The sequence below is a fragment of the Delphinus delphis genome, chromosome 9 (assembly GCF_949987515.2).
Source record: "Delphinus delphis chromosome 9, mDelDel1.2, whole genome shotgun sequence".
In the NCBI taxonomy this organism is placed as follows: Eukaryota; Metazoa; Chordata; class Mammalia; order Artiodactyla; family Delphinidae; genus Delphinus; species Delphinus delphis.
This window is the reverse complement of record NC_082691.1, coordinates 95,650,656-95,665,822: the sequence shown is the minus strand read 5'-3', so window position 1 is coordinate 95,665,822 and position 15,167 is coordinate 95,650,656. Positions and strand designations below refer to the sequence as shown.

The window sequence follows — 15,167 nt, the reverse complement described above, 5'->3', positions numbered from 1 at the left end:
ATCTCACCCTCAAGGGCTGTAGGCACAAAAGAGTCAACTGCTAAGAATTCTGGAAAACACCTTTTATTTGTAGCTGTAGCCACAACCTGGCAGCACAGGGGTGGGTGGGAACGTCCAGGCTGGTGAGCCCAGCCCAGCCTCCCAGCAGGTCAGGGCGTTTCCTGGCCCTCAGCAAGCAGAGTAAGAGGCTGCTGGAGGGCCAGCTGAGGGCATCGGTGCAGCAGTGAAAGCAGCAGCGCTCAGTCTGGTGCCCCCTCAGGTGGGGTACCTAGACGATGGTGGGTGGTCCCTGCAGGATCGGGGAGGACTGGACCCCAGGGCTGGGACTCTGCAGCCCTAGGCCATGTTGGGTGGGGCCCTGGATCAGGGCACAAGGGATACTGGGGTGGGGTCCGGCATGGAGGGAGGGGCTCGACATCAAAAATTAACTGTGGGGAGGGTGAAGGGGGGAGGTGTTCTCATTGTGGGTGGTCTGCTAATGGGGAATGGATTTGCAGTCAAGAAGGGAGCCAGTCCTCACTCAGGTCTGGGCTCTGGTGGTGTGGCATTTCCGGCAGAGCACGTGGCCATCCAAGGGGAAGCAGCCGTTGTCGTCCGCCTCGATGGACAGTGGCTTCCCACAGTCCTGGGAGAAGGAAAAAGAGTGCACTGGCGGGGAGGCCCCCTAAGCACCCCACCTCCCCTCTTTAAATTAGGAAGGCCGGATGCTTCACGGCTCAGCCATGCCCTCGTTGTCTGTGTCCCCCAAATCACAGCCGCCTCCACTCTTATCCCCGCCTCCATCACCACACTTTCATTGTTGTCCCCTAGGACTCTCCCCAGGAGGACGGGCAGTGTGGGTAGAGCCGCTTCCGAGGCGCCCGCCCCAATAAAGGATGTGCGGCCTCTCCCACCTGTCTCACCTCTATTCTGACTCTCCTTTAACCTCACTGAGACCCCCAGCCCTACCAAAACAAAACAACACGCTTCCCTCCCATCGGTCCGTCCCCTTTCTTAGTTTATCGGCAACTCAGTGACCTCACACCTGTGGGACCAGAGGACCCACACCCTGCAGTCCTGGAGTGACGGGGAAGCATCTCTGCTGGGTGGGCGTGGATGCCGTCTCTGTCGACCCTCAAAATTGCAGCACTGATTTACTCCAGCACCCGGTGCTGTCCATCGCTCAGTTGGTGAGCAGCGTCCCACCACCTCCCATCCCCAGGGGGCCGGGGTGATGGCCGACCTCACACTTGTAGCACTTCATATGGAAGTTCTTGTCCAGAGCGACCACACGCACGGTCTCCTCTCGGCCAGGCTCGGGCATGATGGGCTCTGTGCAGACGGAGCACCTGGGGGCATACTGCCTGCGGGGCAGAGAGCCGGGTGCGAGTCAGAATGGGGGCGAGGGGCACCGGCGCTGCCCCCAAGAGTGCAGGGAAATAAGATGGCAGACTGGTCCTTACCTCCTGCCACACCCACCCTGCCGCTCCTGCAGAAAGCACCCCATACCTGGGACCCCACACCTGGAACCCTGCCCCTCGCCCACCCCGCACCACGTGGCTGCCTCTGCCCACCTGCTGAGGGGCACAGAGGGGTGTGACGTGCTGGCCACCCAAGGTGGAGCCCCGAAACGTACACCTCCCACACACTCAGAGGTGGGAATCCGAGTCTGCAGCGTCCCTGCTCCCGCCCTTTAGCTACGTCACGGGATCCTGCCAGTGGCCTGAGCAAGTCGCCACCTTGTAAACACCGTTTCTAAGGGGAAACCCGAGTTCCAAACAGCTGATCTCCAAAGGAACTTTCAGAATCCAGCCTGTGTGCGAGGTGAAGTCACTGCAGCACACAGTGCTGAATGCAAGACCACACCCAACATAAAGAGCTGGGCCGGGGGAAGGGGACGAGCCGGGGGAAGGGGACGGGCCGGGGGAAGGGGACGAGCCAGCTGCAAGGCTCGCCATCCAGGCCAAAGGCCGCCGGACAGCTCAGTCCAAAAGAACTGGTGTCTGCTGTCTACAGACAGGACGTGGGGACAGAAAGCAAGTCCAGGCGTTTGGAGCCGTCTTGGGGTCAGGGGGCAGCCTGGCTCCCAGAAATATGGGAGCTGGCGCCCAGAGAAGAGCCCGGCGGGGGGCGGAGGATCCCCACCTGTGGTAGTCGGGGACGCAGTGGGGCCGGCTGGCCGGGTCCACGATGAAGGCCGTGCCCTCGAGGGGGCAGGCGCAGACGACACAGGTGAAGCACTGCGGGTGGTAGGCCCTGCCCGTGGCCCTCAGCATGCGGTCAGTGATGGGCTGCCCGCAGGCGCTGCACTTCTCCAGGGTGTCCTGAGGAGGCAGCAGCAGGAGGCTGGCCGGGAGCCGGCACCCACGGGCCGGCTGCCAGGGCACGGCTGCCCCACGCTCGCCCCCCACCCCACCCCCACCCCCACCCCGGGCTGAGCCCCGGGGGTCCCCAGCCCGACCCTGACTCACAGTATAGCAGCCCTCACAGTACGGCGCCCCCTCCAGGCTGTAGAACTGCTGTCCCTGCAGCCGCTGCTCACACTGATGGCAGGTAAAGCAGGCGATGTGGAACAGCTGCCCCAGAGCGCGCACCGCGGGTTGAGCACGTGCCAGGGGCTGGTGACACCGGCCACAGGACTCTGGGAAAGCCGCAGAGACGGAAGTGAATGGGACGAAGGGCGTGAAGCTTGCAGGGGCTGAGCTGGCCTGGGCAGGGAGTGGAACCACAGACAGCGGAAAGCACGGGAACGGAGGAGATGTCCCTGCGGGCGGGCGGGGGCTCACCGCTGGCGGCCACGTTCTGCCTCTGAGGATGCTCCATGTCCTGCATCAGCTGCTGCGTCAGCTGCTCCAGCTCCTCTACCTCTTTCAGAGTCAAGGCTCCTGGGGCCCCAGAGGAGCGCACCTGCAAGCCCAACACTTTCCTCACACTCTCTGACGGGTCACGCCCTCCAGGGACCCGCCCCAGCGGCCTTACCCACTTCCTTCCAAAAAGGACCAGCTCCCCTCCCGTTTCCCAGATACTCAAGTTGGCTGGACCCAAAAGGCTGCTCGTCCTCCCTCCCCAAGGCCCAGCACCACACAAGGAAGGGGAAGAGGACGAGACTTCCACCCGCTTTGCCCGGAGCCCCTGGGCAGTCACAGGCAGGCCAGAAGGACGGAGCGGACGCAGGCCACGCACACAGCAGCGCAGGTCACCGAAGCACTGAACACACCAGGCCACGCGTCAACTCCACAGAGCATGCTGGGACATGGCCCCCGTGAAGAGACCGGCACGCGAGGGCGTGTGCACCCACACGCGCGCACACACCTACCCGTCCCGCCGGCTGCCGAGCAGCCCCTGTCAGCGTGAGGATACAACACAGGCGGGAGTCAGGTTAAACCGCAGGGCTGTCTGCAGGAGCCCAGCCCGCAGCTCCCACGAAGAGGTCCTGGGGTCCCTCCTTAGAGGGGGTCCCTCCCCAGTAGGCCTCAGAGAAGGGCCACTCTCTAGGCCAGCCTAGCCCTCCTGTTAGGGGATCCTGAGACAGCTGGAGACTGGGAGTGGGGGTGAGGTTAGGGGGGCAGTGCCAGGAACCCTGAGATCTCCCGGGAGGAGGCGCTGCAGGGGCTGTCCGGCCTGTAGCAGCATTTCCAGGACATGGTCCCACGGGAATGCTGGGTGGGTCTCCATTACTAAGTCCACCCGGGACCGAGGCCCCCGATACTGAATGCTCTACCTGCCCATGCCTTCACCCCCCTAACACCCGGAACTCAAAGCCTCCCAGCCCCCTCCTCCCGTGGCCACCTTCCCCTCAGCCCTGGCTCTACCACCCTCACACCTGTCTGCGTGGAGAGTTGCATCCGCCCGGGGAAGCACAGATCCATCGACGCTCCGGCTCTCAGCCATTTGCCCCGCGGACTCCTGCTACCTCCTGCCTGTAGCTGACTGTGTAAGTCCCCTGTAAGCCCCCGCTTCTATGTAAGCTTCCCCTTTTCCTCTCCCGGTCATCCCTTCTCGGGGACAGACAAAGAGGACACAGCCAGCCCTTTCTCTCTGGTGCCACTTAAATGCCTCTTCCATTCTTTGGAAGTATGAACCATTCAAGCATCAGCCCTCCTTGGGTACCCACGCTCCCCCACGACACACCAGTCTGGCCACTGTTTTCCCTCTCTGCCTGCGAGCACCGGTGTCCCAGCTTCAACATGCATGGCACTCAGACCTCTGCAACTCCAACAGCTCCCAACGTCCCTCCAGCTCAGGCACCTTCCACCATGGGACACCCTGGACCTGAGATTTCTTGGTCTCTGCCTCCAAGACCCTGGGCGTGACCTCCCAACCATCACCTCCTCCCCCTTTTCCCATCCACATCTACTGAACGAACCTGCTCAGAAAGGCTTTGGTTCCTCTGCCTCGCAACCCTCTCCACGCGCCTTCTACATCCAGCCATTCTGGCTTGCCTCCCCTGAAGCCCAGCCCCTCGACAATCGACTCCTACAAGGCTCTCGTGGCCACTCTTGCCACCTTCAGCCACCACCACTTATCTGATCCAATCTCAACCCTGGGTCACGCCACCACCCGCTTCCTGCTTCTGCCTCCCAACTGCAGAAAGTAGGTGGAGAGATCCCTGAATGCTGCAGAGGGAGTTCACCAAACACGGCAGCGCCCTCCGGCCCTCCAGCCTCAGCTCGGCTGTCTGGTATCTGGCTCCTATGGGTTCCCAGTCGCCTTCCCCATGGCAGCTGTTCCAAACCCTTGCATCTCCTCCAGCCCCCAACTGCGTCGTCGCGCCCTGGCTCTCACGGATGACCTCACCTCCTACGTGAGCGAGGAACTGGGAGCTGGCCGGCTCGAGCTCCCTCTCGCTCCTCTCTGCCCAAGACTTCGGCCACACAGTCCAGGGTCTCTGGGCTGGGAAAGCCCTGGGGGCGGGGCGGTCACCAGCAGCGCTCTGCTCCCCGCTCTCAGGCAGAAGAACCCCTCTTCCACGGGCTTCTTCCCCCTGGTTCCCCCCCCCCCACACACACACACACACACGCCTTCCCCTCCCTGCCAACCTCTGAGAACAGGCCACTCTATCTCCGGCCTTATTTTAGTCATCATGCTTCTCAGACCCCCACTGAAGAGCTCCTCGGCCATCATCCTCTTCTCTGAGATGCCACCCTGATCTGTGACTCTCCTCCTCCTGCCATTCTTCCCCCTGGTCCAAGGTTCTTCCCAGGGACCCGGCCCCTCCTGTGTAAGTGTCCCCGGGCCTTCAGTATCACCACATACAACCAACGCACATATGCGCACCTCAAGCCCAGGCCCTCTCCTGCCACCCATCCCCCATTGCTAACTGAATGACAGTTCCAGCTGAAAGAAGGTCCTCCTGGAACCTGTTGCTCAACATGCTGACAGCTGGACCCACCTCTTCCGGTCCACACCATTTCCCCTTCTGGACTTCTCTATTTTGTCAGCAACACTGTCATTCCCCAAAACACCAGGGCTTTTTTTTTTAACCCCTCCCCCTCCTCTGGCAACTGTGTCAGTTACTGAGCCTGGAGGCTCTTCCTCCTCTCCGGGCCTTATTTTTCATTTCCACTAATGTTACTGCCGCCCAGGAGTGAATCCCCACACGTCGCTGACCTCCTGCGTCTAGGCCACACCTCTGCTGGAAAAACTTTTCCAAAAGCACGGCTGTCACCAGACCTCCCCACCCAGACACACACCACCTCAAAAATCATTACTGCCTCTCCAGGACCCACAGGCTCCCTGGGTGCGCTATTTCATCTCCTTCCCACTAAGCGCCCTCCCACCTCTCTAAGCATGGCTCTGTAATTTCCCCACAGGGACCTTCCACTTTCTATCCTCCAGACACCCCTGGTGCATCTGTGCCCTTGAGTTTTGTTCATGCTGCTCCCACCCGAATGCCTGTCCCTCTCCTCTCTGGATTCTTAAGTCCCACCAGCCTTCGAGGCACAGTAGCACCATGATGCCTCTTCCTAACTTCCCAGCCTCAACAGTGGCTCCCTGTGTGGAGTTCCTGTAACGTAGGATTCTGCACAACTCATTGGCACTTAGCATCTCTTCCTACCCTGTGCCTGTACACACACAGACATCCATGCGGTCAGTTAACTCCGTGGCTGGCTGGACTAGATAGATGACTGGCAGGGTCCCTTCAACCCAGAAGATCAGCCTCCTGAACTGGAAGGCAGGAATGGTCAGGCAGGAGTGATAACTGTTCTGCGCCGGGCGTTCCTGTGCTGGATACAGACCCACAGCACTTTCCACACTGTAGCTCACTTAACCTTCCCAACCATCGTAAGGATGGATAGTGAACTGAGGCTCAAAGTTCACCTAACTTGCCTGGGGTCTTGGGAGCCACAATTCTATTCCAGGTCCACTGACGCCCTCGGGCTCAACCTCTTTGCGATCTCTTCCCTCCCGAGTACAGAGCACAGTGCCTGGCACTGAGCAGAAGCTGGCTGGCTCAGCCAGTGTTTACCAGTGGCTCTTATCACCAGATGGGCCCTCAGGCAGTGAAAGCACTCAGAGGAGCAGAGATTAACTCAAGACTCCAAGAAGGGGGAAGATCTGAAGTTGGACTGCTGATGATCTCATCCCTCCTCTTCAACTTTCTGGGGCAGGGCGCAAGGGAAGGTCGACCAAATCCTCCTCCTAACTCAGAGCCTGTGTGCTCCCCCTGACTCCCAGTCGGGCCCCACCCAGCCCCAGACCCTGCCAGGCTCTCCTCCAGAAGCGCTTTCTCTTGCCATTGTCCCACCATTCCAACCGCAGAGGCTGAAAACTCCTATCCCACCACCCCACATCCACCCCACTTTCCGGGACCACCTCCCTCCTCATCCTCGGGCTCCTGGCTTAGCCATGCCCCCAGCCCCCTGGTGTCAGCCTGGTCTTCCCACCCTCCCTCACCTGGTTTTGGTTTTGAGCCGGTGGGGGCACTGCGTGCTGCTTCTCCTGCACTTGGGGCTTCTCCTTCTGCTGAGCATAGGTGAAGCTGGGGGGCTGAGGGGAGCCTGTGCCAGTGGAAGAGGGAGCTTCAGGGGGCCCCAACTTCTGAGTGGGCTGTGACCCGGGTCCACCTGGAGCTCCAGCGCTGAACTTGGAAGCCACAGGAGTAAACTTGGGAGTCACTGGAGAAAACTTAGGGGTTGGAGATGGGGCAGGGGGACCTCGGGGCTGGGTGTTAGCCAAAGGCACAGGCTGCGGCTGGGGCTGGACATGCATCTGGACCTGAGGCTGGGCCTGGGCCTGGGCCTGGGCCTGGGGCTGGGACTGCACGTGAATATGTGTCTGGCTCTGAGGCTGAGCCTGCGACAGAGGCTGGGAGCTAGCAGGGGACTTCCAGGGAGGCAGGGGTGCTGTGCCCCCAGTTGCAGGCTTAGAACTGGACTTGGAAACGAATGGAGTGGTGACCGGTGGGAGTACATATCCAGATGACACCTGCAAGGGAAGGCAGAGGGGAGAGAGGAGTGCCTTAGAGAGGCTTCTGCCCTCCATAACTCCATCCCCATGCCCTTCCTCCCTGCCCTGCCTTTCCTACTCTCCTGCCCCTTACCCGGGCTTTGAAGGGATCATTCTTGGTCATGTCATCCAGCAATGAAGACAGAGAGTCGATCTCCAGATCAATACTGCTCACCTTCTCCCTGGGCTAGAGGGTCAGGGGTCAGAGCACCCATCCCAGTTCTCCACTGCCACCCCACCCCCCATGAGGGCAGAGATGCGGGGAGGTCAGCGGAGAGGATCCTCCTCTCCTTTCCTTGGGGTGTCCACTGTAGCTGCCTCTCCCAGGCCTCCATACCTGTGGTGGGAGCTGTATGGGGGCCTCAGGCCCTCCCTCCTCCACTAGCGGAGGCGGTGGGGAAGGGAAGATCTCCTCCTCCAAAGGCGCAGGGGGAAACGGTTCCTCGATCGGGGGAGGGGGAGGGGGGAAGGCACCTCCCAGAGCGCCCTCGGCGTCGTCGGCCTCCCCAAGCACAGGAGGAGGCGGTAAGGGAAAGTCTGGTGTCGGAAGGAGAGAGAGGACAGTCAGCAGGGACCCCTCTACGCTTCCTTCAAGTTCCCTTCCTTGAAGTAGCAGCTCTAACCCCCAACCCAATAACTCTCTCGAGGGTCTTGGAGCGTACGGGAAGTTAACGGGGTGGGGGGCTGGGCGCAGGACGCCCTGGGAGCACTGGGTCAGGAAAGGCCGGGGCTCAGCCGAGGAGTGGTACATCTCCCATTACACTTCGGAAAACGGACCCAGAGGGGAAGATTCGTGCCCCACATTCCCGCCTCCCACCCCCAGGCGGGGGACCTGGAACAGTCCCAGGAGCCCTGGCCCCCAGCCATGAGCTCCACGATGAGGTAAGAACATCTGCTCGGGACTCGGTGGCTGCGCCCAGCCCCCTCCGCTGCGACCTCTCCAGACATCCCCAAATTCCCGAAACCACTCCCCCCAGGCCGGCGCCCGCCGAGGTCCAGCCCCCAAGCTCGACCACATACCTTCCGGGGGCGGCGGGGGAATCTCGCCCACGCGGCCCATCTGTGCGCGTTGGGCCCCAGCGGCCGAGGAAGGCTCGCCGTCCCCGGGCCGGAAAGGATTCACTTTGGGCTTTGGGGCCACCACCGGGCCGAACTTCTTCTGCGGGGCGTAAAAAACTGGAGCCGAGACGGAGATCGCGCGAGGCGGGCGGGGGGCCGCCATGGCCAGGCCGTGCTGCGGGGGGTGGGTGGCCGGGTTACGCAGCGCCGAGCCGGGCAGAGGACCCCCTCGCCGGCCCGGCTCCCCTCTGCTCCCCCGTCTCCCGACCCCGTGGGCGGCCGCGGAGCGGCTCCCCGCGCCTCACCGCGGGTCGGAGCGTGCGCGCCGCGTCTCGGGTGGCCGCCTCGCAGCCGGGTCCGCGGACTCTGCGTCCCGGTCCCGAGCCGCCTCCAGCCCGGCGGGGAGGGACGCGGGAAGAGGGAGGGAGGGAGAGGGCGGGGAGAGAGCGGCGCCGAGACCATACAAGGAGCGGCCCGGGGAGGGGGCGGGGAGAGGCGGGGAGGGCGGACGGGGCAGGAAACTCCCCCAGGAAGGGGCCCTGATCCTGCCCCGGGGCCGGAGGCTTCAGCAAGGTCCTCCCGCCCCCGCCACCCCCCCCGCCCCCGCCGCCCCGGCCGGGCACGGACCGCCCCTCCCCAAACACAGGCCTCTGATGTCATTTCCTGACTTGACCCCCTCCACACTCCCGCGGGTGCCCGAGATCTGACTCACTGTCCCCACTCCGGGCTACGCCGGCGGAGGTCGGGCGGGGGCCCCAGAGGTGCCCAAGCAGCCCGGTGGCGCCTCCGCCCCGGCCCAGCCCCCTCCTCTCCGGGCCTGCAGTTACCTGCCTCCGCCACCTCCAGCGGCTCCTCCGCCTTCCCAGCCAGCGGCCAGCCCCGCGCCCCAAATCCCCTCCGGGTCAGCCCAGACAGGCGGGACTGGGATGGAACTGGGCTCCTAGGTGGACGGGGATGGTGAGTGGGGGGCGTCCTCCCTGCCCACGGCCCCCTAGGCCCTCTGTGCCCTGGGGCAGGGGTGGGCGGTGTGGGCACGAACCTCAAGGATCCTTTGGGGGATCCTAACCAAATCCTGGGAAGCTACTTAAGGCTTCGAGGAATTCGCATCACCAGCGACCCGCCTGCGGATCGGTTAAACATTGCAGGAGGGAGAGTCGCGGCGGGTGGGGCCGGGCAATGGAGGTGGGAGGGCGGGGCGGAGGCGAGCGCGGCCAGCGCGCTTGGGGCGGGGGAGAACCGACGTGGGCGCGGGCTGCAAGTCTGCGCCCGTCCTTTTTCGCCCACCGTGACCCACCCCTCGAGGAGGCGGTGCGCGGCCGGGCGACCCTCGGGGGATTCGGAGACTGCGCTCGGTGGAGCCCCCCATTGGTCCGACCGGATTCCTCAGCCTTCTTGTGCCCTAGGTCACAGGAAAGGGACAAACCTGGGTTCGTTCTTTCTTTCTCTTGTCTTTTTTTTAATTGAACATGGAAACTTACCGAATTGCCTCCTGAATCCTTCCACACTCACTACCTACAAACTATGAATTCACATGGCCTTTTGGCTTGTAAGTCCAGCGTATCACCCTCAGACGCTTCCTTTTCTCTCACTCTATACTGCCAGACTGCACTGCCATCTAAGGCAGTCCCCTCATGCACACTCTACTCAGTGTTTCCTTCCAAATTGGCTACACCCTACGGTCAACGAGCATCTGTGCTACGCTCTAGAGATTGTCCAGGCTCACTCCTTACATTTCCCATGAGAAAACAGGCTGGGAACTTAAGAGGTGGGCCCAGGGTCACGCCCAGTAAGCTGCAGGATCTAGACTAGAACTGTGTCTCTTTGAGGGCTCTGATGTCAGAGCTCATTCCTCTCCACCCTGGTGTCAGGTGAAGCAACCCTGGGTACAGGAGAGCAACGTGAGGCAGCCGGAGTGCCCAAACTAAGGGACAAGTCTCTTTGTTCTCTCCACATCATTTTCTCCATGGATAAAAGAGTGATGATATTTAATCCACGTACCTTATTGAATTATATAAAGAAATAAATGCAATATCATATCTGAAAATGCTGTGTAATACCCAGTATTATTATTCAATTCGCAGTTCTGACAGGTTAACCTAAGGCCATTTTCCCCATATGTCCCCTTCCAGGTTTCCAGGCACGTCTCTCATGGGCCCTGGTTTATGCATGCCGTCTCCTTCCTTCAACTTGATCAAATATTTAATCACACCTAAGACTACCTCTTTGTCTCCTTCTCAGACCCCACCGATCTTTCTTTTCTCTGGTGTCTTATTGCCTTTGTCACCGGTATTTCTCACAGCCACAAGCATGTGTAGCCATGTGTAACATGAAGCATGCAGTGCAGACCTTCTCTGACACGTATAAGCTGGTCCTGGGCCTGTCCCTGTGAAGATCTGCTAGAAATTCGATACTAGATTTCCTGTGAGACCAAAAGTCTCATCGCCAATCCTTCAAAACATACCCACTTAGGAAAGTTAGGAAGGTGGTTTCCAGAAAGCATCACGACAGTAAAAGCCATCTGCCCTCTCAATGTCTCCTTAAGGAATGTGCATGTGCAAAATATAGTATATTTAATTGTTAGGCAGCTGAACCTATTTATAAATCAAGGATAGAAGAGTGCATAGGCAAGCGCAGTTTGACTGACAACTAAGAGCATTCGGGATGCAGAATGCTATTCGGGAAGCTAAGAGTTTTAAGCCAGGCATTCTAAATACAGGTAGAAACACACAGAGTGTCCCAGAAGGACAGATTCACTAGGCCAGGATGTCTCAAGTGGAGTTGCAAGGTCAATGCTTTTAAAATGCACACGACCAAAATAAATTAATTAATTTAATTAAGTGCACACAATGAATAAGAGCAGTCCTGATGATTTTTAGTTATTTTTCTTTTTTTTGTTTTTTGTTTTTTGTTTTTTTTTTTTAGTTATTTTTCTTAAGTAAGCAATTCTAATTGATCTCCTCAGGTAGTGTGTGTAAAGTGTAGTGCATAAGTACACGTTCTGCCTAATCGTTTCCAACAGCTTGAGGCCAGACAAGAGAGAGGAAGAAAATGGGCAGTGACCTTTGCTACTTAAAACATCTCTACACACCTCCAAGGATTTATATCCACCAGGTGCCAGAAAGTCTTCTTCAAGGGCGCACAACATAAAGTAAGAAGTTAGAAAGTAGTAAAGAAAAAGAAGAAAAAAAAAAAAAGGAAGGAACAAGGGCAATGGCAAAAAAAAAAATTCTGAAATGAGAAGAGGGATGCGATCACGAGGTTCTTTCCATATGCTGGCTGCAGACGGACTGAGGGTCAATTATGTGCCAGGTGCTGTGCTAGGCACACAAACAACAGCAAGGACAGCAACCACCGTAACAACCACAACAATAACAGCACGCACCTAGATAAAGCTCAGCATGGGTTGCTAAGCACAATACCTATTACCCCACTTAATCTTCACAATAAACCTGTGAGGAATGTACATTATTATCCCATTTTTCAGTTAAGAAAACTGAGGCCAACTGGGTGTTAGATTTTCCACCTCCTAAACTGCAGAAAGTTTCTTGCAATGCAAGTATTTTATTATTTGAATACAGCCCTGCCCCCTACTTACGTCCTTGCAGTGCATCACTTGCTCCCTCAGGAGCCCCCGCTGGTGCATCTACAGCCTCTTCAGGTCAGCCTCCAACTCCATCCCCCACTTTAAGTCCTTGGGCCACCATTTTCTTCTTCCATTACATCGTATCATCAAATTCTGTCTGTCTGTCTGTCCATCTGCATATGTGTATACACACACGTTTTGTGTATGTGAGATATATATATGTATTATATATTTGTGTAATAGAACATTTCCAGAGCCTTCTCAAAGAATTGTTAACAGTGTTAGGTGTTAGGACATAGAATTGGGGGAATGCGGAGGTCTTTTATAACTGTCTTTTTCTCCATGAATATGTATTACTCTTATCATTTAAAAAAAAGGAAAAGAAAGGAGAGAAATGACAGAGACATCTCTTTTTCCTTATATCAGAGTGTTTTCTTGCACTGAATACTGGGTGCAAGTGGTCTACAGCTTTCCCAGATTTACTCCTCTCTTAGTCCCACTTGCATCTGCTTGTCAGGACAAAAGAATCTCTCATCCGTGGGACTGCAGGCATGATGGAGGGTAGGGTGGGAATGGAGGTGGGGGTGGGTGAAGTCCCAGCAAGGCCCAGGGATGTTTGTGGCAAAGCCAAGGAAGAGCAGCTCCCTGCTCTGCCCAGGGGCACCCACACCCCGCGCCCCACCCCTCCAGTCTACCCCTCATCCCCCTCCCTACGCCCACCTCCACAATGGAAGGGATGAACTTAAAGCCACAAATAACCCCCCTTTTCCTCCTTTCTTCCTGACATCAGAACATCATCGTCTGTGCACTTTCTCTTCCATTCCCCAACCTCAGTTTAACCAATATTTACCAATAACGTCTATGTTATAGGCACCCGGGATATAGAGATAAATAAGCCCAGTTCTTTCCTTCAAGGTACTCGATCTAGAGTAAAAACACTTAAGTAGGTATTTTTAGTATAATCAAGTAAGTGCTAAGATGAGATAACAAAGTTTTCACCCACCCAGTAGTGCTGGCTTGGTGTGGCTACACTAACTACAATAGCTGGGTGGACTTCTCATTATTTAAACCTCATTATTATATCTCACCAGGTCTGAAGCAGCAGTGAGGATTCCAGGACTAGGGGAGCAAAGCCTGCATAGGGCGTTTAGGGAACAGAGGTCCAAAGAGACACGGGGGCTACCCTGGTGGCGCAGTGGTTAAGAATCCGCCTGCCAATGCAGGGGACACGGGTTCGACCCCTGGTCCGGGAAGATCGCACATGCTGTGGAGCAACTAAGCCCACGGGCCACAACTACTGAGGCTGCGCTCTAGAGCCCATGAGCCACAACTACTGAGGCTGCATGCTACAACTACTGAAGCCCGCGCGCCTAGAGCCCGTGCTCCACAACAAGAGAAGACACTGCAAAGAGAAGCTCGCGCACCGCAAGGAAGAGTAGCCCCCGCTTGCCGCAACTAGAGAAAGCCCGCGCGCAGCAACGAAGACCCAACGCAGCCAAAAATAAATAAAGAAAATACATTTTTAAAAAGAGAAGAAGAGGCACAGAAGTCTCCATACACCCCAAGGTCTGAGCCAGATGGGCACCCAAAGAGCCTGCCAGCATCAGTCAGGCAGAGATGTGTGGTGGTTACAGGGGCAGAACGAGGCAGATGGTCAGATGGCAAAGAGTCAGCAGCCAGGGGAGCTGGGAAGGGCAGACAGGAAAAGAGGCCCAGGGTACCAACAGTAGCACAGGCAGGTTGCTGGCGCTGAGGCCACCGCTAGCGGAGCATCTGCTGCTTCCCTTCCCCCTGAACCCAGGGGAAGCCAAAACATCAGAGAGAGCCAGGGCTAGAAGCTAGATTGTTTGTCACTGAAAATAGCCGACTAAGTCACTACAGGAAGTAGACATGTCAGGGAGTGGGGACGTTAAATACAGATAAATAACCTAGTTGCCTCCCCACCCCGGTCCCTTTAATAAGGTGGTCCTAATGTAAAGAAACCCACCAGGCTAGCCTGACGCAGGAACTGAGTGCCCCTGAGCCAACCCTCAGCGCTCACTCAAGGTTCCTCAAGCGCCTTCCTGCCACCCATTTAGTTGTTGTTGACCTCGCCATCCAGATATATGCTGCTTCAGAACGTGGCCAATGGGTGCCCAGTCTCAGATAAAGGGACGGGGACCCACCCCGAACAGCGGGTGGCTTCATGACGAGGCTTCTCAGCATGCTTGAGAGAGCTGGAGACGGGCCTTCTGTTCCCATGTGTGAGACGCTCCCGGAGGACACTCAGGCCACAGAGCAGCCTACCCATTTCCAGCACAGCAGAGGAGGCCTGCCACCAAGCCAGGACCTCAGATACACTTACTGACTGAAATAGAGTTCCAGAACCATTGAAATCTCGTACTAGATCAAGGGAGAGCCTGCGTTTGAGAACGCTTAAAGGCTTTCTATAACATCTTCGATCATTCGTTTACTCAACAGGTATTTATTGAGGATCTGCTAGGTGTGGGACACTTTGGTAGGTGCTGGAAATGTAATATTGAGCAAAACCAGACGTGATCTCAAGCTCTCACGGAGGGTCCGTGCCCTCAGGGAGTCGGCCAGGGGAGATATTAATCAAATAATCACAAACAAAATGTAAAACTGCCACTGTTACCAGAACCTCAGGAGAAAGATTGATGATGCAAGTGCTTGAGCACATAACTAACTGGGAGATGTGTCCTGGCTGGGGAGCTCCAGGGAGGGATGTGCAAGCTGAGATCTGAAAGATTAGGAGGCCTTAACCAGGCAAAGTGGGAGGGGAAGCATTCCACGCGGAGGGAGCAGCATTTGCAAAGCCCTGGGATGGCGATGAGCACAGGCTGTCCCTTGCTTGCACTGAAGGAGGCAGGCATGACTGGGGTGTCTGAGAGCGAGGTGTAGACACAGGCTGCAGCAGAGCTGGACAGGTGGTTGTGCAGATGCTGATCGCGTTAAAGCATTTTGACTTTGTCCTGAGAACAGGGAGGAGTTGCTGCAGAGTTTCAGGTTGAAAAGAATGGCATGAAAAGGCTTGAGAGCTTTGAAAATCTCCCAGGATTTCCAATCTTGGGACAGTGTGGAGAATAACAGAAAGGTC

At 57.4% G+C, this 15,167-nt stretch overlaps 1 protein-coding gene across 3 annotated transcripts; it reads right to left on the bottom strand.

Annotated features, from left to right (window-relative positions):
* Positions 1-47: 47 nt before the first annotated feature.
* ZYX (zyxin) lies at positions 48-9,407 on the bottom strand. Of its 3 annotated transcripts, none has more exons than XM_060021046.1 (10): positions 9,315-9,407; positions 8,449-8,662; positions 7,766-7,965; positions 7,523-7,615; positions 6,877-7,407; positions 2,766-2,886; positions 2,451-2,620; positions 2,125-2,303; positions 1,223-1,343; positions 48-625 (listed from the first exon to the last, which is right to left on the bottom strand). In XM_060021046.1, exons 2-10 carry the CDS (start codon positions 8,648-8,650, stop codon positions 521-523), a joined length of 1,722 nt encoding a protein of 573 aa, XP_059877029.1. In that variant the 5' UTR covers positions 8,651-8,662; positions 9,315-9,407; the 3' UTR covers positions 48-520. The 3 variants fall into 3 exon arrangements, with proteins under 3 accessions (XP_059877029.1, XP_059877028.1, XP_059877030.1); XM_060021045.2 differs by lacking the exon at positions 9,315-9,407 and adding an exon at positions 8,793-8,926; XM_060021047.2 differs by lacking the exons at positions 7,523-7,615; positions 9,315-9,407 and adding an exon at positions 8,793-8,926.
* Positions 9,408-15,167: the final 5,760 nt, after the last annotated feature.

What these genes read in the sequence shown, in the direction of transcription:
- ZYX (XM_060021046.1), bottom strand. Translation starts at nt 8,650, where the DNA reads ATGGCGGCCCCCCGCCCGCCTCGCGCGATCTCCGTCTCGGCTCCAGTT. An exon ending in CCATACAGCTCCCACCACAG is followed by an intron (nt 7,616 to 7,765) that starts GTATGGAGGCCT and finishes CTGACCCTCTAG; the next exon opens with CCCAGGGAGAAGGTGAGCAG. An exon ending in ATGATCCCTTCAAAGCCCGG is followed by an intron (nt 7,408 to 7,522) that starts GTAAGGGGCAGG and finishes CTTCCCTTGCAG; the next exon opens with GTGTCATCTGGATATGTACT.